Below are 24,950 nucleotides of genomic sequence, written 5' to 3' on the forward strand. Positions count from 1 at the left end.
GGTTTTTTGCTTTGTGTTTTTGGTTTGTTTGTTTGTTTGTTTGTTTTTCAAGACAGGGTTTCTCTGTGTAGCCTTGGCTGTCCTGGACTCCTTTTGTGACCAGGCTGACCTCAAATTCACATACATCTACCTGCCTCTGCCTCCTGAGTTCTGGAAGGTACGCCCAGCCCCTGAGGTTATTTTTTATTCATTTATTTATTTATTTTTAATTATTTCACATGTGTGGGTGTTTTGCTTGCACATATGACTTTGCATCACCTTTGTGATTGATGCCTGAGGAGACCAGAGGAGAAGTCAGGTCCATGGGATGGGAGTTACAGATGACTGTGAGCCTTTGTGTAGGTGTTGTAGGAGTTACAGATGACTGTGAGCCTTTGTGTAGGTGTTGTTGTAGGAGTTAGAGGTGACTGTGAGCCTTTGTGTAGGTGTTGTAGGAGTTACAGATGACTGTGAGCCTTTGTGTAGGTGTTGTTGTAGGTGTTACAGATGACTGTGAGCCTTTGTGTAGGTGTTGTAGGAGTTACAGATGACTGTAAGCCTTTGTGTAGGTGTTGTTGTAGGAGTTACAGGTGACTGAGCCTTTGTGTAGGTGTTGTTGTAGGAGTTACAGATGACTGTCAGCCTTTGTGTAGGTGTTGTAGGAGTTACAGATGACTGTAAGCCTTTGTGTAGGTGTTGTTGTAGGAGTTACAGGTGACTGAGCCTTTGTGTAGGTGGTGTTGTAGGAGTTACAGGTGACTGTGAGCCTTTGTGTAGGTGGTGTTGTAGGAGGTACAGATGACTGTCAGCCTTTGTGTAGGTGTTGTAGGAGTTACAGATGACTGTGAGCCTTTGTGTAGGTGTTGTAGGAGTTACAGATGACTGTGAGCCTTTGTGTAGGTGTTGTTGTAGGAGTTACAGGTGGCTGTGAACCTTTGTGTAGGTGTTGTAGGAGTTACAGATGACTGTGAGCCTTTGTGTAGGTGGTGTTGTAGGAGTTACAGGTGACTGAGCCTTTGTGTAGGTGTTGTTGTAGGAGTTACAGATGACTGTCAGCCTTTGTGTAGGTGTTGTAGGAGTTACAGATGACTGTAAGCCTTTGTGTAGGTGTTGTTGTAGGAGTTACAGGTGACTGAGCCTTTGTGTAGGTGGTGTTGTAGGAGTTACAGGTGACTGTGAGCCTTTGTGTAGGTGGTGTTGTAGGAGGTACAGATGACTGTGAGCCTTTGTGTAGGTGTTGTAGGAGTTATAGATATAGATGACTGTGAGCCTTTGTGTAGGTGTTGTTGTAGGAGTTACAGATGACTGTGAGCCTTTGTGTAGGTGTTGTTGTAGGAGTTACAGATGACTGTGAGCCTTTGTGTAGGTGTTGTTGTAGGAGTTACAGATGACTGTGAGCCTTTGTGTAGGTCTTGTAGGAGTTACAGATGACTGTCAGCCTTTGTGTAGGTGTTGTAGGAGTTATAGATATAGATGACTGTGAGCCTTTGTGTAGGTGGTGTTGTAGGAGGTACAGATGACTGTGAGCCTTTGTGTAGGTGTTGTAGGAGTTATAGATATAGATGACTGTGAGCCTTTGTGTAGGTGTTGGGAATCCCAGGTCCTCTGGAGCCAGGGCTCTTTCCCACAGAGCCACTGTTCTAGCTCCCACATCCAAGCTTATTTTTCACAAAGGGATAAATACTAGGGTTGTCATTCTCAAGGCCTCGCAGTAATCTATGTAAATTTTGTATTTCGTTAGTTGGGTTTGTTTTATTTTAGCTTTAATATATTTCCATTTTAGCTTTAATATATATTTTGTTATAATATCTACAAAGTACAGTTTGCTCTCTTAATAAGGACTGGCTCTGAATTACAGCATTGGCTTAGTATGGCTGACCCTCTGATTTTAAGTATATATATTTTTTAAAAAGATAGAGCTGGAGTTCGAGGCAGTGGTGAGCGGCCTGACAGGAGTGCTGAGAATCAACCTCTAGTTCTCTGAAGACCAGCAAGCACTCTTAGGGTACCAGTCCAGGTCCCAAGCATGCCCTCATACATACGTTCTTAAGGGTGTCCACATTTGTTTCAAATAATGCATGTGGATGTTCCCTTGGTACCTTTCCTGTTGCTGTGATAAAATACTGACCCAAGCAACTTACGTTGGAAAGGGAAATCACAGCTCAAGGATATAGTCACCCTAGCTGTGGAGTCTTGAGGTAGTTGGTCACATGTTGGAAACAGCAGCGAATGCCTCTGTTCAACTCACGTTCTCATGTTATTAAGTTGGCAAAAATGGTGCTGCCCACCACTGTAGGTGTGGCGGAAATTTGAGTCCTGTTGAATTCCAGTCAGCATGAGCCATCACATCATCAGACTTGGGGTTTTGGTAGCTGCTCTTGATATTTGTGTTTCCTTTTTAACGGCTGGATGCATCCTGGAAGAGAAATTCCAACTCTGTTCTGCTTGCTTATGCCTAGGTCATTTCTTCTAAAGTTGAGAGTGAAGAGTCACAGACCAGTGTAGCAAATGAAATGGATCCAGGCGGAGTCTTCCAAGCAGTGGAAAGCTTGCCCAAGACTGCTCCTACAAAAGTGAAAGGACGGAATTCCTTTGCACCTAAGCATTGTGTATTTCAGCCACCATGTGGTCTGCAGACCTACCGAGTGACTCCCATGAGTCCTAGAAGTGCCAACGCTTTCTTGATACCCACTTGTGACTGGAACATTTTAAAACCAGAAGTGTAAGATTTACTTAAGCAGACACAAATACTAATACATGAATAATCTTAATATAATACTTTCCTAAAAGGAATAACAAATGCCTGTCTTATATTTCTGCTTTAAAAAAAATAATTTATTTAATAGGCATTGGTGTGAGGGGGTCAGATCCTTTGGAACTGGAGTTCCAGTTGTGAGCTGTCATGTGGTTGCTGGGAATTGAACTCAATCCTTCTCGAAGAGCAGCTAGTGTTCTTAGCCACTGAGCCATCTCTCCAGCCCCATATTTCCGCTTTTCTTTCTTTCTGCACTATTTAGTTAGTAATGTATACTACCTATGAATCACAGCCAGGCATGGTAGTGCACGCTTTTAATCCCAGCACTCGGAAGGCAGAAGCAGGCAGACGGTTATAAGTTCAAGGCCAGCCTGGTCTACAAAGAAGTTCTGGTCTACAAACAGAAACCCTGTCTCAAAAATCACATCATCCACAGCTGTTGATTTTTAATCTCCCATTATTAGTGTACTATAGATGCTTATTCTCATTTTTGGTTATGTTTGGTTAGGGCATGTAACACCAGGCCTGGGTAGAAATTTAAATACAAGCAACTTGATGTGAGTTACATAATGAGGTCTACTCTCAAAAAGCCGAACATTCCTACTTTATCCTCTTTTTTTAAGCAACACAACTTAAGAACCTTCAGTTCATATATGTGAACTTCATTTTTTCTGACGTGTACTTTTTACTGTTATTTTTAGCACTACAACTCAAGACACAGCAAATGAAATCTCAGTACAGCAAAAGTTGAATAAATCACGATCCGCTTTGGATTCACTAACAGACCGTAATGAAGGTACGGTATTATAATTAAGATGTTGATTCTCTGGCTTCTGATTTTGCAGAACCTTGTGTGTAGTTTGTGTGATTGACGAGGTCTGGATGAAGTGGGAAATGTAGAGAAGGAGCTGGAGACAGGGTTCAGCCACTGAGCACGGAGCCGAAGGCAGCGCTGGCTGGGTCGGGGCAGGAACGGGGAGGCCAGCGCTGGGGGGCGGGGACACTGCAGCTGGGCTTCAGGCCCTGGGAAGAAGAAGCCTTTTCAGAAAGAAAGCGGAGCGTGCTTGAGGAATGCCGTTTGCGGATGTAGGAATTGTTCTTGAGCCATGTGGTTTGGATGTAGGAATTGTGCTTTAATGATCGTTTTCGCTCATGTCATAGAACGTGGCTTACATCATAAAGAAGCTCCCACTTCAGACTCGAATCCCCTCTCAGTGAGGGAAGTCACAGCACCTGGAGGAGGTGACGGTCAGACGGCTCAGCCGCAGCATGACGTGCTGTATTTCAGGTTTGTCTGTTAATTACCGTAAGAATCTGTATTCACATCTACACATTTAGTCCCAAACTAAAGTGTTTAATATTATGCATAAATATTTATTATGATAAATGGGCAAAAACTGGCTTTCGGCATTTTTTACTTGGCAATTTTAACTTTTCCTAGTAGGTGCGACATTAATGTGGTTTCTGTTCAAAGGCAAATCTGCAAGGGAAAAGTGTCCTTCCCCACCCATAGCTGCACCCAGCCATGCAGGCCTTAGTCGGTTTGTTTGAATACTCTGAGAGATAAACAATGAACTTGAGGACAAATACAACTTTTGTCTTTTGAAAATGCCTTGCTTTGTTTTCGTTTAGTGTTAAGTGTTAATGACCTTCTATTCTTGTGTGGGTCATAATACCCAGTTGTCTGGCCCTGGTGTGGTTTGCTTGCTGGGACTCGGTTGGTGAGTGTAACAGGGTGTAGCTGGTTCATCTTGAAGCCAGAGCTGAAGGGAGAAAGCATCTTCCCCAGGACAGGGCTGGGGGTGTCAGTTGGCAGTGTATCTGAGCATACATGAAGTCCTAGGTTTGATCTCAAGACTGGATAAACTGGCCAGGCCCATAATCCCAGCACTCAGGAGGTAGAGCCAGAAACAGAAGCATCAGGAGTTCAAGGTCACCCTTGGCTACATAACACATTCACCCAGCATCCGTCTTTAACTCTTTCCTGGTCAGCACCTACCAACAAGTTTTTTGGTTTTTGGTTTTGGTTTTAAATAACCATGGGCTTCTCTTTGTGCTGCCCATACACTGCTGGGCGTGGGGCCATCTACTGGGCTATGCTTGACCTACCAGGAAGGAACTTGACTGTCCATCCCCTGAAGCTATCAGCTGTCAGTTAGGGGTGGGGACCAGTTCTGTCTTTGGGAATACATAACCAATACTGAGTTCAGACAGCCTTCCCTCCCATATGAAGGCTCTTATGTTCCCAGGTTACTGCTTGTAGCATTTTTTAGAAACTTCTCAACCAACTAGAGGACATCACCTTCCTGTTGTGCTTTGGTTGTTGTTTGGTTGGTTTGTAATATGCGCGAGAGACATGCTTACATGTATGCTAGTGCACTGTGTGTGTGCCTGGTGCCTGCAGAGGCCACAAGAGGATTTTAGATCTCCTAGAAGTGGAGTTACAGATGGCTGTGAGCTGCCCTGTGGGTGCTGAGAATCCTACCTGGACCCTCTGGAAGAGCAGCCATCAACCTTACCGATGAGCCATCTTCTAAGGTTTTAATCGGCTGCTTCTGAGTATTTCATGTTACTAAACCCTTGAATTGTTTCCACAGTGAGGCTTTTCAAATGTAAGGCCTTCTAGAGGTGAGCACTAGTCTCTTGTGCCACTGAGTCTCTGGGGTAACAAGCAGTTTACCCAACTAAGTAAGTCCAGGGCTCAGCTGTGTGCACTTCCTCATGACTTCAGTCATTTGTTTCTGTGTTTGTCCACTGGCTGTAAGCAGTAACCCTTTTCTGTTTCCTTCATTGAGCACTAAACCCAGAGCCTTGCTTATGCTGTGGAGATGCTTTAGTACGAAACTGCATCTCTAGGCCTAGTTTTTCTTTTAAGAAATCAAAACTGGGCCGGGAGTGGTTGTGCACACCTTTAATCCCAGCACTCGGGAGGCAGAGACAGGCAGATCTCTGAGTTCGAGCCAGACTGGTCTACAAAGTGAGTCCAGGACAGCCAAGGCTACACAGAGAAGCCCTGTCTCAAAGCCCCCCGCCCCCCCCCCCAAAAAAAAAAGAAAGAAAGAAAAACTGGGCCTGTGGAGGTGGCTCAGAGGTTAAGAGCAGTTTGTTCTCTCAGAGGTCCTGAGTCCAATTCCCAGAAACTACATGGTGTCTCATAACCATCTGCACTGAGATCTGATGCCCTCTTCTGGCCTGCAGGTATGCATGCAGACATAAAATAATAATAAATAATAATAATAATGATAATAATAATAATAATACAGCATTATAATAATAATGGTGATGATGAAATCAAAACTGAGCCGGGTATGGCGGCTTACACCAATAGTCCTATCACTTGGGAGCCTCTCAGATTCAGGCTTCTTGCCTACGTTACATAGTGAATGAAACTGTCTCAAAAGAAAAAGTTTAAAAACCAACAAACAAAACTGTCGTCTGGGTTTTTTATTAGGGAGTTTGTGGGGTAATCTTCCATTCCCCTCCATACCTTGTTTGTTGTTGTTTTTATTTCCCTTGAGTTTGTGTTGATATTTCTTCAGTTGCTTTATTAAGGTAAGATGTACATCATGCAGATGTTACTTTAAGTGTTCAGCTCACAGGCATTAAATTGACTCGGTGTTGTGTCCATCACCGCCACCCATCTCCATGACTTTCATCTTCCATATTCTCCGTCTCCCAGACAAACCCTGCTTCTCCTAAGAGCCTCTAGCAAACACCATTCTAGTTTCTGTCTCTAGTTGTCTCCTAACTTAGAGCATCACGTAATTGAATAGAATCATACTCTATTTGCTTTTATTTAGTTAATTTCTTTGTGGAAAGATGAGGGATCCAGGGAATCCTAGAACCTCTTGTGTCCTCCGAGGACACTCTCAGCATGCAGGCAAAGCACTCATACACATAACAGTAATTTTGCTTGTCCATATATATGTCATTTACAATTCTGTTGTTTGTTTTGTTTTCATTGTTATTTGTGAAAGTGTCATGCTATATTCTCCTGCCTGGCCCAGAACTCACTACCACAGTCTCTGATGCAGATTGATGCTTCTGTGTCTGGCTCTGGTGTCACCACACCTACCTGTAATGACATTTGGCTCACTTCTGTCTCTTATCAATTAGAGGCTGTGAACATGAGTATGCAATGTGCCCTTGGGACCTTGCTTTCACTTCATTGCTGTACACCTAGATGTGTATTCCTGGGTATCAGAGGTGATGGCTTCTCTGCACTCTGGGATGCCTGTATGCCCACAGGCATAGCGTTAGCATCAGCAACAGCATCATTGCTCACAGTGCAGATTCTGTGCTTCTTGTACATTGTTGAGTGCTGGCAGCATCTCTATCCTATTGTGACAATCAGAAATGTCTCCAGACAGGCTCCGTGGCAAATACCTTGGTCGCAGGATCAAGGACAGCCAGGGCTGGGGGGTGGGCGTGAGGACACGGCTTTAATCCCAGCACCCTAAGGAGGCTGAGGCAGACAGATCTCTCTGAGTTCAAGGCTAGCCAAGTCTACAGAGGGAGTGCTAGCACAGCCAGAGCTACCCGAGAAGCACTGTCTTGAAACAACAACAACAAATCTCAAAAGAAAAAAGTCTCCAGACATCATCACATGCTGTCCTCGAACCAAACTGACTCAGGTAGGAAGCACCATCTAATTGCTAGACTTCGTAAGGCCTTCTGCCCTACTGGGGCCAGTTTGCTGTGTCGTCTTGTTCTCTCTCTTTTTTTTTTTTTTTTTTTTTTTTTGGTTTTTCAAGACAGGGTTTCTCTGCATAGCCTTTGTAGTCCAGGCTGGCCTCAAACTCACAGCAATCCGCCTGCCTCTGCCTCCCGAGTGCTGGGATTAAAAGCGTGCGCCACTGCACCCTGCCACAGGTTTATCTTGAGCATTCTTTTGGTACTCGGCTTTTGATTCTCTGCTTTTGGTACTCTGCTGTCCTTTGTTCCATAAAGAGCATCTGAGTATGTATTATACCATAGCGAATGTTAGGCTCTGATATATGGAGAAACAGCAGGGTTTCTCTGTAGCCCTGGCTGTCTCTGTTCTGGAACTGCTTTGTAGACCAGACTGGCCTCAAACTCAGATATCCACCAGCCTCTGCCTCCCAAGAACTAGGATTAAAGGTGTGCACCACCACCAACTGTCCTTCCTTTGTTTTAAAATGTTCTAGTCTTAAGTATTAGTGTCAAAATGATAAGGCTGAATTAAGGTGGAGAACACTTGAAACACTAAAATGTATGTCCCAATTTTAGACAGATTCTCCGGTCAGAGACTGACACGTTAACCTCGCACTGCCTGGAGTGGGAGAGGAAGCTGGAGCTAGACATTCCTGATGACGGTGAGAAAAGGTTATCGTAGGTTTCTTTGGTTGTTGTTGTTAGAGAGGTTCTCCAGCACAGGCTGGCCTAGAGCTCGCTCTGCACTTGAAGGTAACCTTGAACTCCTGGTCATCCTGTTCCACCTCCCAAGGGCTTGGCTTATGGGCATCTCAGCACACTTCACCATAAAGATGATGGTGTGTGCATAAAGGGTTCTCTGTTTGTCTGTGGCAGCAGTAGGGACTGACCCAGGATCTTGCATGTGCTAAGCAAGTGCTTGAGCACTGAGCTGTATCCACAGCCCTTGTCCCCTCCAACGTTGTAGCATTCATTTCAACATTAAAACTCTAGTGTTGTCCAGCTTTGTAGAATTGTCTAAAACATGTCCCCTAATATTTCTGTGCTAATCCTAGCACTCAGGAGGCAGAGGCAGGTGGATCATGAGTTCGAGGCCAGCCTGGTCTACAGAGAAAGTTCCAGGACAGCCAAGGCTGCACAGAGAAACCCTGTCTCAAAACCAAAAGCAAAGTAACAACAACAACAAAAATTTTTAATAGAAATGTATATATGTATGTGTGTGTTCTGAATAATAATCTTGTACATCAATATGAAAACAATTAGAGAAGCATCTATAAGAAGTCAGCTGTGTGAGGCCCTTGGGTCCTTAATGTATTTTAACTTGTTTGAGGCTGATATCTCATAAAATGCAAGGAGAAAGGGAATGGTGCTCACTGGGAAGCCGTGTGTGATTGAGGATGGACACTGCTAATTGTTACTGGCACTTGAAGCAAGGAACTGGCACTCAGCGTTAGTGCGGAGGTTTTGGGGTGGTGTTTGTTTAGCTGTAAGAATGGGACCCTGTAAGCTCTAGGGTTTTGAGGTTAAGTCTCACTGTCTGGCTTGCTATAAAGGCCCATTTTCTTGACTTCTTTAGCTAAAGATCTTATTCGAACAGCAGTTGGTCAAACAAGACTCCTTATTAAGGAGAGATTCAAACAGTTTGAAGGACTGGTGGATAATTGTGAATACAAACGAGGTGAAAAGGAGACGACCTGCACGGATCTGGATGGATTTTGGGATATGGTTGGTTTTCAGGTATGTGTCGCGTGTTTGTCCGTTTGTTCTACAGCAGTGAGTGGGATGGTAGCTCTGCTCCTTAGGACGTCATGAGGGAGCTCTCAGGCCGAGTGGAAGCTGCGCTGTCCTCCGCCCATGTTGTCAGTCTAGGACAATTGTACATGTGAGGATTGAGCTAGTACAGTTACTGAGTTCCTTCTGGGTGCCAGACATTGTAGTTTGAAATGACCAAAAGCCGAGTAGAACAGGGCATGGTTGCGCACGCCTTTAGTCCCAGGCAGACGCAGGTGGGTCTCTGAGTTCAAGGCAGCCTGGTCTAGAGAGTGAGTTCCAGGACAGTCAGAGCTACACAGAGAAACCCTGTCTCAAAAAACCAAAAACAAACAAACAAAAACAAAACAAGAAAGAAGAAGGGAAGGAAATAAACATATGAGGAGCTGAAGAGGTAGACCAGTAGAACCCTTGCTCCTGCTGGTCCTGCACCCACCAGACAGTGTACAAGTGCCTGTAGCTGTGCTTTCAAAGGATCTGACTCCCACTTATGGCCACCTGTACTCATCTGGGTCACACATAACACTCAGGCACATGCATGTAACATACACACATGAAATAAAATCAATCTTAAAGGAAAACTAAGCAAGTGTGTGTGTGGTGGCATACTCCTAATCCCATCACCCTGGGAATCTAATTCTATAGAATTTGCATTCAGAATTACAAACAGTATATAGAGGGTTTCAACTGTACAGAGGATGTGCATAGATATACACAAATCCCATGACATTTTATGTAAAGGATTTTACCCCTTCTAGTGTGATGCCGAACACCTACATTGGGGTCTTCCCTCTGCCAAGCAAGTGCTTGGTCATTAGTTATACCTTCTTCTCATCTCTGGGTTTAGCATTTGTAGGGTTTCCTCCCCTCCCTTTTCTTCCCCTCTTCCCCCTCTCCCCCCCACCCCCAGAGAGAAAGAAAGGGGAAAGGAGGGCAGGAGGGAGGGAGGAAACATGAAAATGAAGAACCCAATTTAAAGATTTGGAAAAAGAATTGAATGGATGCCTTTGCACAGAGTGCAAACAGATGGTGACTAATGAAATGGTGAGCTTATGAAATGATGCTCAGCATTATGCCATCAGGCAAGTAGCAATTAAAGCAACACAATGACAGATAACCAGATACCCTGTAGTGTGGCAAAAATACAGAACACTGACAGTGAGTGCTGGTGAGAAACGGCAGCTGCGGGGCAGCAGGAGCTCTCATTGCTGGTGACGGTGCCAGTGGCAGATCCAGGTTCTCAGCAAAGCTAAATATATTCTGACTGTGTGGTCCCAAAGTCACCATCCTGAGTGTTACCCATATGATTAATAATAGCTTGTGTTCATATTTGTGTGTAGTTATAAGAACAGCATGATTTGTATTTGCCGACATCTGGACAAAACAAGATGTCTCGAAATTTACAGTGACTTAGGCTGAATAACCCCCGCATTTGGGAGGTGGAGGCAGGAGGATTGGGAGTTCAAGTATGTACTTGATGACGATACAGCAAGTTGTGGGTCATGATGGGTTGACATGAGACACACACACACACACACACACACACACAGAGTCTTTCTCACTACCCCGATACACATACACCTCCCCCACTCAGGATTTTAAGTTTAATAACTCACCATGGTTCTGGATTGCCATTTTCAGTTTATTTAACACAGTCATTTTAGAGTCATAAGGTAGCAGCTTTAACGTAGCATTAATTGGATGAACTTGGGCTTTTATTAACAGGTGGATGATGTAAAACAGAAGTTCAACAACCTGACCAAACTGGAGGAATCTGGATGGAAAGACAGGGATCCAAGCACGACGCTGCCCCGGGTAGGTCTGCACACTTGCCACTCAGAATTCCAACATAGATTCTTCTCTGGGCTTTGTTTTTAAAATATATATTTATGTGGGTGGTTGGGTGGGGCAGTCTGGTTGTGCCACGGAGTACATGTAGGGTTCAGAGGACAACTTGGGGGCATTGGTTCTTTACTTCTACCATGTAAACTTTAAACATTTTAGCTTTGGGTTTTTTGTTTATTTTTAATGTATACAGTGCTCTGCCTGCATGTACACCTGCAGCCCAGAAAAAGGCATCAGATCACATTACAGATGGCTGTGAGCTACCATGTGGTTGCTGGGAATTGAACTCAGGACCTCTGGTAGAATAGTCAGTGCTCTTAACCACTGAACCATCTCTGCAGCCCAGTGTTGGGTTTCTTGTTTCACAAACTAAATTTAATATATTGCTTATCACATTCTGATTGCCTTTGAGGGGGAAGTAAGTACAGCCAACACAGAGGTGACTTTCATGTCCCTAGACAGTGGGTGGATGGGCGTGGCTTAGGAGCATAAACTGTTAAAGAATTACAAGAAGCTTCATCATTTCATCCCAGTGGAATCTCACTACAAGGATCTGAAGCAGTGATTAGACAGGTGAATACTTACCAATCTTCCCTAACAGTAAAGGCTGTTACTTCTAAAGGGAACAGTACAATGATACTTGGTTTTTGGCATGTGTCTCATTAAGTATCCCAGCCTGAATTCAAACAAGGAATCCTCCTGCCTCAGCTTTCAGGATGGTGAGATTACAGGTGAACACTGCTGCTCCTGTCACCAGGGGTGGGGGTGGGGCGCTGAGGAGGGGTGAGGGGATGAAGAAGAGGTGGGGGGATTGAGGAGCAGTGTGCTGCTTATTTGAGTGTTGAGCTGTAGCATATAAGAGCTGTAATTCTGCCTCTGCTCACCAGATGTCTCTCTCCTGCTTTGGTTTAGTCTGAGGTTTCTTGGCTGGGAGAACTTATTCCTGGGCTAATCCCAGGGCAGTGTGTCCCCTAGGCAAGTGCTTTATGTCTGAGCTATACACTTCGCCCTTACAGCTACTGCCAATCAAACAAAACTAACTTGTACCTATACTTTGATAACACGTCCTTTAACTCTTATACACCTCCCTCTCGGTTTGTCATTTACCTTTGTTTCTGTTACTCCCTCTGTAAATGTGTCAGGCTCTAACCTTGATTGTACTGACCCAGCCAGCTTGCCCGCTCACTCCATCTTATTGCACGTCCCGCCCCACTCTCAGCTCTTTCTTCTCAGTCGCAAAGTTTCCTGAAAAGCATGCATATGTGGTCACATATTATTGTGTCAGCATGCTCGGCCTCCAGAGACCTTGTCAAGGGTTTTAACCCACTAGTTGCTGAAGCTATAAGGCACATGATTTATATACTCTAACCTTGTTGTCTGTGACCTCTTTCTTGAAATTCTTAGTTTACTCACCACGGTCCACTCTGCATGTTTGCAGGTTTGTTTTGCATGATTCCTTAAGTATTTAATATGCAGAATTCCCACTTGAACTTTCTTTTCTCCATTCATACATATTCTTCATGTGCTTTGCTTGTTTGGTTTTTATTTTATTTTTTGGTCTTTGCTGTGGGTGTTTATTGAACCTGGGACCTCATGTATACTGGGCAAATGCCCTTCCACTAAACTGCAGCCCAGCCCCTTCCTGTGCAGTCTTTCCCCCTGGAATGTGTTTATGTGTGTGGGTTCTCAGGCCAGAAGAAGGTGTTGGATGCCCTGGAGCTGGAGTTACAGCATTGGTGCTGGGACTCAGTCCTCTGCAAGGGCAGTAAGCTCTCTTGGTGCTGGGACTCAGTCCTCTGGAAGGGCAGTAAGCTCTCTTGCTGCTGCCCCATCTCCCCCGTCCCCCTTCCTATGCATCTTAACCTACTTCTTGGTGTCCCAAATCTATACTACGCCCAGCACTTACTGCTCAAGCCTTTCCGTGGGCTGCTCTCCTGTCTCCACGTGAGGCCGGCCGCACTCTAGTCCACACTAGGTAATCTTCTTCCTTTAGCCTCCTCAGTGCTCAGGGTTGAGATCCCAGCCACCAGCCCTGCGTTTCTGCTCATATTCTCTATCTATCTATCTATCTATCTATCTATCTATCTATCTATCTATCTATTGCTCTGACTGTTTTACCTGCATGTATGTGTGTGCACCACATGCATGCCTGTTGGACGCCCTGGAACTCAGGTTATAGATGGTTTTGAGTCATCTTGGTGCTGGGGATCAAACCCCAGTGCTCTCAACTGCTAAGCCAGTAGATTTTCAAGTCCTCTCAATTTTATTTAAATATTTCCTGTCACTACTCTAGAGGCTGTGGAACCTGGGAGAATGGAGCCAATAAACGAGGCAGATTAAAGGCTCATGCAGTAGCCGTCGTTACTCAAAGCCCCAGACAGTTTATACTCTGAGGGTTAGGGAAGGTCATATGAGTAAAGTTCTCATGAGTTCAAGCTGTATGAAATCATAAAGGTTTTCCATAGAGGCATATAAAGGATAATTTAAACATCTAACTAAATAATAACAGCAAGCAATAAGAGTAACCTGAAAAAATAAGGCACAGTGGCTCGCACCTGCAGGTAGAACTCTGAGTGCCAAGCCAGCCTAGTCTACAAAATGAGTCCAGGACAGCCAAAGCTACACAGAGAAACCCTGTCTCAAAGAAGAAAAAAAGCCAAAAACAAAAAGAAGAGTAATCTGAAGTAGCATGGCCATAACCGCAGCACTCTGAGGCAGAGGCAGGTGGATCGCTGTGAGTTTGAGGCCAGCCTGGTCTACAAAGAGGGTCCAGGACAGTCAGGCTACACAGAGAAACTCTGCTTCAAAAAACAACAACAACAACAAAAAGAGTAATCTATAGCACACTCACTCCTGTCGGCTACACCTGGGAGGAGCACAAGACACATTCCAAAAACAATTCTGTGTTTTGAAGAAACTGAGGTCACAAGAGTGCTTTGCACTGTCCTCATGAGCACTCAGAAGTCTCACTTAACTCCATTCCTGGACCTCATTCCAACAATTTCTTTCTGGTTTTGGTTTTATTTTCAGACAGGGAAGTTAAGTTCTAAGCCATCCTCTATGACATAGTGAGATCCTTACCCACAACAAAAGTGGAAGTGTTTTTGTGGTTTCTTACAAGGTGTCTTAGCTACAGTTTTTTTTTTCCTATAAAGAGACATCATGACCAAGGCAGCTCATATAAAAGAAAAGATTGAATTGAGGGCTTGCCTACACCTTTAGGATTAGCCCATGATCATCGCGGGGGGACGCAGATGGGCGAGGCTCTGGAGCAGTGGCTGAGAGCTTATATCCACAGGCAGCAGGCAGGGGTTCGGGTGTGGTGGGGTGTGGTGGCTGCTGTGGTTTTTGAAACCTCAAAACCTCCCACCCCCAGTGACAGAGCTCCTCCAACAAGGTCACTACTTCAGCAGGGACACATCTAATTCTGCCCAAATGGTTTTACTAACCGAGGACCAACCATCACACAAGGTGATACTCAGTTGGTGGGTGATGCCTGCCTTTAATCTCGGCTGGTCCTGAAGCTGAAGTGGGCCTGCGTTCAAGGCCAGGTGGGACAACTTAGTGAGACCCTGCCTCAAAATAAAATGTTAAAAAGGGCTTGCAACTTATTTCAGCGGTCAAAAGATTGCCTGCTGTGTAAGGCTCTGGCTTCCATCCTCAGTACACAGGACCAGGGGGAGAATGCTAATGACACGCCTTTCATTCCTGCTATTTCTCTTTGCAGAAAAAAGTTGTGCCGGGTAGAACAAGCAAAGCAAAGCAGGATGATGATGGCCGGAAGGCCGCTAGAAACCGTCTCGCTGCCATAAAAAATGCAATGAAAGAGAGGCTGAGGCAGGAAGAGCACGCCCCAGTGGCTACCGTGGAAAAAACGCCAAAGGAAGTTGACAAGATAGTGTTTGATGCTGGGTTTTTCAGAATTGAGAGTCCTGTTAAGTCATTTTCAGGTTTGTGTTTTTGCTGAGGCTTAAGAGAAATATTTGAGCCAAATGCGGGCTTGAGTAAAAGGTGAAAGATAAAAAAGATATAATCTAGAGAGATATTTCAGAAAATAGGAAGATGGGCACTCAGGAGGCAGAGGCAGATGAGTCTCTGTGAGTTGGAGGCCAGCCTGGTCTACAGAGTCCAGGACAGCCAGGGCTACACAGAGAAACCCTGTCTCAAACCCCCTTCCCCGAAAAAAAGAAAGCAGACTCTATGCTGGCAAGCCCACATGCAGATCACATCTTGAGGGTCTGCTCTACTGGTTTGTGCATGATTTATCTTTTAAGATCATGTTTATGTTTTCCAAGTGATGTCATAGCACATGGCGCCATGCAGTTACACCGTCTGTTTGTAGGTTTGTGACAAGGTAGGTTACAATTAAGATGCAGAGCCGGGCGTGGTGGTACACGCCTTTAATCCCAGCACTTGGGAGGCAGAGACATTCAGATACAGCCTGTGTCTCAGCCTTCCCAGGAATGCTCTGCTGCACAAAACAAAGGAACTTGTTATTCAGACTAGGTTTTTGTTTGTTTGACACAGGGTTTCTCTGTATAGCCCTTGCTGTCCTAGAACTTGCTATGGAGACCAGGCTGTCTGAACTCCTACCTCTTCCTCCCAAGTGCTGAGACTAAAGGTGTATACCACCTTGCTGCTGGGTCTTCACCCAAGCAAGCATTTATTGTTCGAGTTAGCTAAAGAGAAGCTCACTTGCTAATTTACATTATACCTTCTAAATTTTCTTACTATAGTCTCTCTTTTTTGTTGTTTTTTTGTTTTTTTGTTTGTTTGTTTTTCGAGACAGGGTTTCTCTGTGCAACAGCCTTGGCTATCATGGACTCTTTCTGTAGACCAGGCTGGCCTCGAACTCACAGCGATCCACCTACCTCTGCCTCCCGAGTGCTGGGATTAAAGGCGTGTGCCACCATGCCTGGCTTACTATTGTCTCTTATTGTCAGAGTTGCACCTCTTTTATGTTACTTCTAAGTTTTAATGTCTTATGTACATGGATGCTTTACCTGCATGTTTGTCTGCACCATGTGTGTGTCTGGTGCCTCTGAGCTCTAGAAGACAGCATCAGATCCCGAGGACCTGGAGTTGCGGCTCTTGTGACACCATGAGGTGCAACCAGAGCTGGGTCATCTGGAAGAGCCACGCATGCTCTTAACTGCTGGGCCGTCTCTCTAGCCCCAAGGTCCTACCTTTTAAGACCAGTTCTATAACATCTTAGGCATGGGATGTCAAAGGGAAGCATAGTCTAATGTGATGATTCTCTTCTTACAGAACGTCCTTGGCACTTGACTTTAACAGATGTTGACAATAGAAGGCTTAATTAGGATTTGGTTTTTTGGTTTTTTTTTTTAGTTTGTTTGTTTGTTTGTTTGTTTGGAGACAGGGTTTCTCTGTGTAATAGCCTTGACTGTCTGGGACTCGATTTGTAGACCAGGCTGGCCTCAAACTCATGGAGATCCGCCTGCCTCTGCCTCCCAAGTGCTGGGATTAAAGACGTGCGCCACCACTGCCTGGGGCCTAATTAGGATTTGCACTGCCTTTCTGAATGAAAAGTCAACATTTGCTATGGAGGTTATTTTTTTCTTTTTCTAGTGCTTTCTTCTGAACGTCGTTCTCAGAGATTTGGAACGCTTGCATCTGCCAGCAGAGATGTGCCTGAGAGCAGGGCTGCAGGGAACCTTCTAAGACAAGTGATGCCACTGCAGAAGCCTGACCCTCAGAGCAGCGAAAGCAACCGGGTTGATGATACGTTGTTGTCAAATATTCTTGAAAGCAGGTATTTCTTTAATGGTATTGATATGGAATAGCATGTCATATAGCTAAGCAGGTGAGACGTGACAGCCATGGTTCTAATTATTTCACATGTGGCCTCGTAACACCCTTTTCTGACTGAGGAAACAGACTTAGTTTTCAGATTGTAGCCACTCATGAAACTGAGGTAGAAAGACGACCTCACAGGGACTCTGGGACCAGCCTTAGCAGCACAGCCTGACTAAAACAAAGCGGGACAACGGAAGCTGGAAGCGGCTGGTTTTGTGCAGTACAAAGGAGAAAAATAGGAGTGTGGTGTCCTCTGGTGCTTAACAGATCTGAGCTTGAAACCAACCACCTGCCTTGCCAGCTGTGAAAAGCTGGGGCAACTTAATTAGCTCAGCTTTGCTTTCCTCAGCTCCAGAACAGGAGTGCTCTGCTGCCTCTGGGTGCTAAAGAGGCACATGTGTCTGTACCAGTCTTTACAGAAAGTGCCCGGTGTGTGCAGACAACCTAGACATCATCTTAGGTTATTACCTAGTGTTATCCCTTACAACAACCATGCCAGGTCCTGGGTGAGAAGCTAAGTGGTGTCTTAATGAAATTCAGCTTGTAATTGCTCAAACTGGATCCGTTCTTTACACACATGCAGCAAAACAGCATAAACTATCCTTACAACCGACTCATAAATAAGTGTGTAGCACATGAGAGGGCGAAGGGACTGAGGTAAGCAGATAACAGTGTGACCTGGTGTCTAGAGGTGTTGCTGGGCTTGTTACCAATCTGAAGTTTGCAAAGTATTGAGCACGCTTCATTGCAGAAAGTGCCACTAAATAAGGCGTGCAGGTGGGTGGGTCAGGCCCCTCGAGTTAAAATACAGAAAGTACATGAAAGTTCTTAACTATCTTGTAATGTCTTTATAAATTTTAAATATATATCAAAGGTATTTTTATCCTTTAGGTCTACAAAAAGCTTTTGGTATCATAAAAAAAATCTGTGCTTTATAAAATACCAATTTATTGTCACACTACTTTGTATAGTTTATAGTTTATTATCCATATTAGGAAGACCAGTAATAGCATTTGAGTTATACTGTAAGTACTTGTCCCCCTAAAATGAGAGTCTGGGGCCAGCAAGATCACTTAGTGGGTAAAGGCACTTGTCTCGCAAGCCTGGCGGCCTGAGCTCAGTCCCTAGAAACAACATCAAAGTGGAGGTGAGAGCTCTGTGTGTGTGTGTGTGTGTGTGTGTGTGTGTGTGTGTGTGTGTGTGTGTGTGTACTGGTATGGGCCAGAGAGGGCTTCAGATTTCCTGGAACCTGAGTTACAAGCAATTGTAAGCTGACCAGCACGGAAACCAAATTCTCATCCTCTGTAAGAACAGCAAACTCCATCTCTCTGGAAGAGAATATTTTTAAAACAAACTTTGAAGAACCTGAAGTTAACACTCAGTTTATTTACTTTGCAAGGGTAGACTTGTGCATGCGTGGGCGCCAGAGGATTTGTGCATGCGTAGCGTGATGTGTGGGCAACAGAGGATTTGTGCATGCGTAGTGTTGCGTGTGTGAGCATCAGAGGACAGCTTCATGTGAGTCGCGGAGGTTGGACTTAGGTTTGCAGGCTTACTGGCAGGCTCCTTTACCTAGGAACCATCTTGTTGGCTCCTGAAGAGATTATGACAGATAAATCTTCTTAATTTGTTTTTTATTAACAACATACCAAGAATGAGTTTTGTTGTGGCATTTTCATGGATTTGGGTTTTGGTGGTCCTGGGATTGAACACAGAGCTTCACGCATGCTAGGCTGGCATACTCTGCCAGCCCTGTACTTGATTGTTCAGTTCCATTTTTATTGATGTATGTTGTCTCTGTGTATATTTGTGGTCACGTACATACCTAGATCTGGTCTCTACTTAAATTTATGATTAAAATATATTGAATTATACTATCAGGTAAATGTGTCCAACTTGCAGGCATGGTGACACGTTTGTAGTCCCAGCACTTGGGAAACTTAGGCAGGAGCATTGAGAAGCCAACCTGGACAGCAAGACTCTGTCACACAAAACAAAACAAATTTGGCCACACAGAGTTGCTTTGCTTCAAAAGTCAGCCACATCTTGACCTTTTCCTAGTTTTGTGGTTGTGGATTTGGCTAAGATTCATGATGCACGTGGAGCCTGAGTCATTAGTGGGAAGGGTCCTGTGAGTGTTCAGGGACAAGTGCACACCATCTGCTTGGCCACCCTGCAGTTACTGCCAGGCTGTGCGGATCAGGCGGGCTCCTGGGCCGGGTTCTATATTTGACCCCATTATGCAAACTAGCGGTCTCCATGAAGGACAGACTCAAAGCACAGGTCAGTGGTGTGATGTGTTTGATTATTGGTGTTTAATGAATGCCACTGCTTGTTTCAGGTGCAGCCGGGTAGAGGGCACTCCACGTTCCAGAGAACACGATTCAAGTGATGTAGACTATGTAAGTCCTACTGCAAGGTAGCCAGCCATGCCATCTGTTTGTGCCACACATTTAATGGAGACACTTCTATCTCTGTTAAAGAAAGAAAAATAACAGAATTTCCATTGGAAATCTAAGTGAGTCACAGTCCTCATTGTCACTTGAATGGCGCTGGCTTGTTTGAAAACATGCTCTCTTGTGTTCTTCACAGCAAGATGAGTGTAGAACTGGTGAACTGGAGCAAGAGTCACATCTTTGGCCCATTTAAAAAATGTTTTTAGAAATATTTTACATATATGAATGGTTTTGGTTCTTGGGGTGGTTGTTGTTGTTTGTTTTTTGTGCTTTTTTTGGTTTTTTGAGACAGGGTTTTTCTATGATATCTTGGCTATCCTGGACTTAGGCTGGCCTCGAACTCGCAGCGATCCACCTGCCTCTGCCTGTGGGAGTCAGGAATGGCTGTCAACTCTCCTGGACCTGGACTTAGAGAAGGCCATGAGCCGCCATGTGGGTCTTGGGAATCAAACCAGATCCTCTGGAAGAGCAGCCAGTGCTGTTCCACTGAGCCGCCTCTGGCTCTGGCCTCTATTTTTTGAACCAAACCTGATGATGACATAGCTATCCTGTGTGCGCATTCTGTCTGCCTGACCACGGAGCCGCTGCTCTTGTGACTGACTTTATCTTTGGTGGCGGGTGCTTGCTGGGAGCTTGTCTCCGTCCTGTGTCCTTTAGGACCTCCTCAGGTGTCCTGGAGCAAGACAGTGGGACTCGGGGTGCTTTGGACTTTTTGTTTTTGAGACAGGGTTTCTCTGTGTAGCCCTGGCTTTTGGATCTATAGACCAGGCTGGCCTGGAGCTCTAGAGATCTGCCTGCCTCTGCCTCTGCCTCTGCCTCCCAAGTGCTGGGACTAAAGGTGTGCACCACCACACCCATCGCTCTTTAGATTTTTTAATATGCCAGCCTTCTGTTTTTTTTAGGTTTAATAGCAGTAAGACTGTTGTTGTTGTTGTTGTTGTTGTTGTTGTTGTTGTTGTTGCTCCTACTTGGGTACCTGGAACATATATTGTCTACTTTTTACCTCCAGGACAGAAGTAAGGTAACTGCGGAGGGGGGTCTGCCTCTTCCTGCTGGTGGACTGGCGGGGGATGTTCACACTGACCAAAAAGAAGCAGTGCCAGGTGTGGAAGGAGTCGGGCTGCACTCTAAAGTCACCTGCCAGGATGTGCTGATGCGTGACCTTGACAAACACAGCCCCTGGCACAGGAACTCCTCAGCAGCAGCTGACGCGCCCCAGTCAGGTACCGTCCTCTCGGGCGGGGAAGCGCTGAGAGAGCCTAACTTCAGCCTGTCGTGGGATCCTGAGAGCCAGCTTCTCCTGGTGACGGTTAAGCTGTTAGACGCTCACTACAAATATCGCACACAAACTGTTTCAGAATGCTTTGTTCTTCAGCCTGGCGTGGTGGGCCATGCTTAGAATTCCAGCAGAACACAAGCAGAGGCAGGAGGATTGCTGCACACGGTGTCCAGGCCTGGGTGAGACTGTCTCAAAACGAAAAACAAAAACAAGAGTGCTCTGCCTCTAAGCCTCAGGCTTGAAAGAGAAGTGCTAGCTGGGCATGGTGGTGGCCGCGGTGGCGGCGGTGGCGCACACCTTTAATCCCAGCACTCGGGAGGCAGAGGCAGGAGGGTCTCTGAGTTCAAGGCCAGCCTGGATTACAGAGAGAGTTCCAGGACAGCCAGGGCTACACAGAGAGACCCTGCCTTGAAAGGGGGAGGGGGGGAGAAGAGAGGAGAGAGAGAGAGAGAAGTGCTGACCATCTGAAGACCAGGAGTATTCTAGAACCTTCACTTTTAGACTCAGAAGTCCTCCCGTTCTCTTCTTCAGCCCATGTCCCAGAATCCACCTTCAAAGCACTCTGGCTTTCCTAAGGCCTATTGCTATTGACTATGTTGTGACTGTTCTATAACCGGAACTCGCCTCATGTTTATTACACTACGCTGATGGCCTGTTTGCCTCTGCTGCTCTGTAGGTCTGTTAGAGCCTGAGGTGACGTAAACGTTACAGCCACACACAGACAAGACATCCAGTGTCTGTCACCTGGACGACTTCTGCGTGATACATGATCTCATTATATAGACCAGGCTGGCCTGGACCTCCCGAGTGCTGGGATTACACGTGTGTGCCACCACCTGGGCCTCTGTCTGTTCTTCATAGCAACTTTGGGATGCCTTTAATGTTACAAGTGTGGTACTTATTGAAGGCCCTTGTGCTTAAAGTAAGAATTTGGGGGGGGGGCAGGGCGATTTCAAGACAGGATTTCTCTGTGTATCCCTGGCTGTCCTGGACTTGCTTTGTAAACCTGGCCTCAAACTCACAACAATCCACCTGCCTCTGCCTCCCGAGTGCTGGCATCAAAGGTGAATGAACACCACCACGCCCGGCTTAAAGTAAGAATTCTAACTAGAAATCTAATTACATTAAAACAATGTGACATAGCCAAGCATAGTTTTGTTTTTGCATTTGATTGAGTGAAGCTTTGTCCATTTGTAACAGCCCTTGACCAAAACAATAATCTTTTTAAATTGTTTTCTCTTGTTTTTCAGTTCTATTCCACAGAAACCTCACTTCTGAATGCCACCCTCTTAATCTAGTAAGTTTTCATCTTAATTTGGCAAGTTGTTATATATTCTAGATTTGCACAAAGTGTGGTCAGATTCATCTTATTTGTGGTTTTTATAAGGGTGTGCACATGTCACGGCACATGGATGGAGGTCAGTTCTCTGCTTCTGTAGGGGTTTCAGGAGCCACCCCCCACAAAATAGGGACCAGGCTGCCGGGTGTGGTGACGCACGCCAGTGATCCCAGCACTTGAGAGGCAGAGGCAGGAGGATCGCTGTGAATTCGAGGCCAGCCTGGTCTACAAAATGAGTCCAGGACAGCAAGGGATACACAGAGAAACACTGTCTCAAAAAAACAAACAACAACAAAAGAAACTGCAATGTAAGAAGAGGCGTTGGCTCCTCCACAAAGCCGGGAGGTGATGGGCAGTGTCTGTCTTCAGCTCAGCCCTCCTTGGTTATTTTCCTCCTAATTTTTTTTAGATTACTGTAGTTGTGCTCTGCTGTTTTTTCTTTTTTGGCAAGGGTAGGAGATTAAGATAGGGTTTCTCTGTGTAGCCCTGGCTGTCCTATAACTCTCTCTGTTGACCAGGCTGGCCTTGAGCTTCCAGAGATCTGCCTACCTCTGTCTCCTGAATGCTGGGACTAAAGGTGTGCACCACCACTACGTGGCTTTTGCTAATTTATTTGTAAACTCCCCAGACTTTCAGTAATCTCTTCCTTTAGTCCAACATCAGTCAGCCCTTCTGATGTCTCCCTGTAAAAATGCTCTTCTCTCCCATATTAATTTAATGTAGACATGGGTATATAGGCCTATCATAAATATATATATATATATATAGTCTCTTACTAAGAGTACATTGTGAATGTATTATATTTTTTAAAAGATTTATTTATTATGTATGCAGTGTTCTAACAGAATGTAAAGACTGCATCCCAGAAGAGGAAAACAGATTCCATTGTAGATGGTTGTGGCTGCTAGGAATTGAACTCATGACCTTTGGAAGAGCAGCCAGTGCTCTTAACTAACCTCTGAACCATCTCTCCAGCCCGAATTTATTATATTTGTAAAATGCACCATCATTTCAGAAATTGTGTTTCCTCCTGGGTGGGTAGTGACAGCCGTAGCCTGTCTAGCCCTTCCCGTTTCAGTGGTAAAAAGTTCACAGGGCTGGCAAGATGGCTTAGTAGGTAAATGCACTTGTACTAAGCCTGACTACCCTATTTCAACCCTCACAACCCACAGGGTGGGAAGAGTGAAGCAGTTCCTGCGAGTTGTTCTGTGGCCTCCTTGCCCTTGTATGTGGCGCCTTGCACGCGCTCACCAAATAAATATAAAAAACAAACAAGAGACCCATTACAGCAAACGGAGAATTAAATAGCAGCAGATACTTGTATTCCATAAGCAACTGATCCTAAGGGATTTGTGTCAGGTCTTGTTATCTTGCAGATCTACTGTCTTTGTGGTCGGGCTCTGGGCTGCCCTGCATGTCAGGAGCAGAAATGGTTCACAAGGAACATTCTTTCTCAACCTTTTACTCATAACCTGAGACTTAGATTAGGGACTTCGGCCCTGTAAGGCGAATTTGCATAACCAGCCAGGCTCATCCGTGAATGATTGGTTCAGAAAAGTAAATCTGAAAATTGCTCTGTTTTTGCACCTGTGCTATGACCAGCAGTACTTTGTAGTAGTTATATGTTATCTCGTTGAATCATAGTACTTCATGCTTTTCTATGATTTTTTTCCATTTCCACAAATATTAAACATTAAATACCCAAGTCCACCTGTCTGTTTAGGCCCAAATTAGTGCTTGCCAAATAGCACCTTTTGAAGCTGAAATAGGGCCTGGTTGGGGAAGTTAAAGAGTGCTTCACTCAGGCGGTGGTGGCACACACTTAACCCCAGCACTCGGGAGGCAGAGGCAGGAGGATCGCTGTGAGTTTGAGGCCAGCCTGGTCTACAGAATGAGTCCAGGACAGCCAAGGCTACACAGAGAGACCCTGTCTTGAAAAGCCAAAAAGAGAAAAAGAAAAAAGCTTTGCATTGGGTCTTATGTTTTCAATAATTTCATTGTTACATAGGGAAATGTACTCATTCTTTGGCACTAAATTACCTAGCAATGTAGAGAATTTACTCAGGGCGACTCTTGCTGGCGATTCAGTGCCGTCTCTGGGTGTCTTCCTCAGCCAGGCCTAAGCTGCACCAGCCCCTGCGAGCAGGAGGAGACCAGGCCGAAAGATCGAGCCAGACTCTTCTCCTTCGGCGGTGACCTCATCGTCTTCTCACCGCTAAGACCCCAACGTAAGGAACACCAGGAGGACTTTTAATTTAAAAGTAATTGCACACATTTTTAAAATACATGTTGTTAATTCCCTGATACACTCTTAAGCTGTTGGAGATTGGAATATATTGTCCCACGCAATGTTTTACTCATAACCTGAACACACAGTGTTCATCAAGACACACTTTAGTGGTGATATTGTTAAAAAACTCCGCAAGTTATTTAAAATGTTAACCATGAAGCGAATATCTGCATCCGCCCTCATTTTATACCTTTGCATTTGAGTTCATTTATCTGTAGACATGAAATAAATAGCTTTGCTTTCCTGCAGTCCTTTAGATAAAATTTTCTGGATCGTGAAGTCCACGTATTACAGTTACTATTCAATCCTTGCTGCCTCTGGTAATTTTCCCTTTTACCAGAGCCAGCTACCATTGCCAGGGTTGGAGGGGGCAGGGTCTGTAAAAGAATGTTGGGATTACACGATGCTGTGAGCTGCCTCCTGCAGCTGCTGCAAAACAAGTCCTCTGGAAGAGTGGTGCGCGCACTTGACAACTGAGTCGCTTAAAGTATCTGAGGAGATAACATGGTCGAACAAAGGGAATTCTGGCATTTTTCCTAATCCGTGAGCGGGTATAGGAAAGATAGAAAGTAACAGCTAGGAAGATGTGGACATAGATACCAAGGCACAGAAAGTCTCGCTGGTAGTGAATACTGGTTTGAAGGCTGGGACCTGGAGCTTTAAAAGAAAACTGAGTTAAAAAATAGTCTACATAGCCAGGCACAGTGATGCATGCCTGTAACCCCAGCACTGGGAAGGTAAAGGCA

The 24,950-nt window shown here is 45.1% G+C and overlaps 1 protein-coding gene and 1 long non-coding RNA gene across 4 annotated transcripts in view; one reads left to right on the plus strand and one right to left on the minus strand.

Moving 5' to 3' along the window:
- The window catches only part of DLGAP5 (DLG associated protein 5), a 37,571-nt gene extending 13,119 nt beyond the window's left edge, over positions 1 to 24,452 (plus strand). For 2 of the 3 annotated variants that reach the window (XM_084796617.1, XM_084796618.1), the window contains 12 exons: positions 2,439 to 2,701; positions 3,436 to 3,530; positions 3,896 to 4,022; positions 7,985 to 8,070; positions 8,985 to 9,145; positions 10,904 to 10,993; positions 14,751 to 14,973; positions 16,613 to 16,796; positions 19,182 to 19,242; positions 20,306 to 20,519; positions 21,826 to 21,872; positions 24,028 to 24,452. In XM_084796617.1, coding sequence (XP_084652743.1) covers positions 2,439 to 2,701; positions 3,436 to 3,530; positions 3,896 to 4,022; positions 7,985 to 8,070; positions 8,985 to 9,145; positions 10,904 to 10,993; positions 14,751 to 14,973; positions 16,613 to 16,796; positions 19,182 to 19,242; positions 20,306 to 20,519; positions 21,826 to 21,872; positions 24,028 to 24,168 — 1,692 coding nt within the window. In that variant the 3' untranslated portion in view covers positions 24,169 to 24,452. Of the gene's footprint in view, positions 1 to 2,438; positions 2,702 to 3,435; positions 3,531 to 3,895; positions 4,023 to 7,984; positions 8,071 to 8,984; positions 9,146 to 10,903; positions 10,994 to 14,750; positions 14,974 to 16,612; positions 16,797 to 19,181; positions 19,243 to 20,305; positions 20,520 to 20,654; positions 20,711 to 21,825; positions 21,873 to 24,027 lie in introns of those variants that run through there. The other variant, XM_084796619.1, reaches the window with a different exon arrangement.
- Positions 748 to 1,638, minus strand: LOC311605799. Its single transcript, XR_014782091.1, has 2 exons — positions 913 to 1,638; positions 748 to 829 (listed from the first exon to the last, which is right to left on the minus strand). It is a non-coding gene; the product is annotated as an uncharacterized lncRNA (long non-coding RNA).
- Positions 24,453 to 24,950: the final 498 nt, after the last annotated feature.

This window comes from Acomys minous (genome assembly GCF_964271855.1).
Source record: "Acomys minous genome assembly, chromosome: 9".
Classification (NCBI taxonomy): domain Eukaryota; kingdom Metazoa; phylum Chordata; class Mammalia; order Rodentia; family Muridae; genus Acomys; species Acomys minous.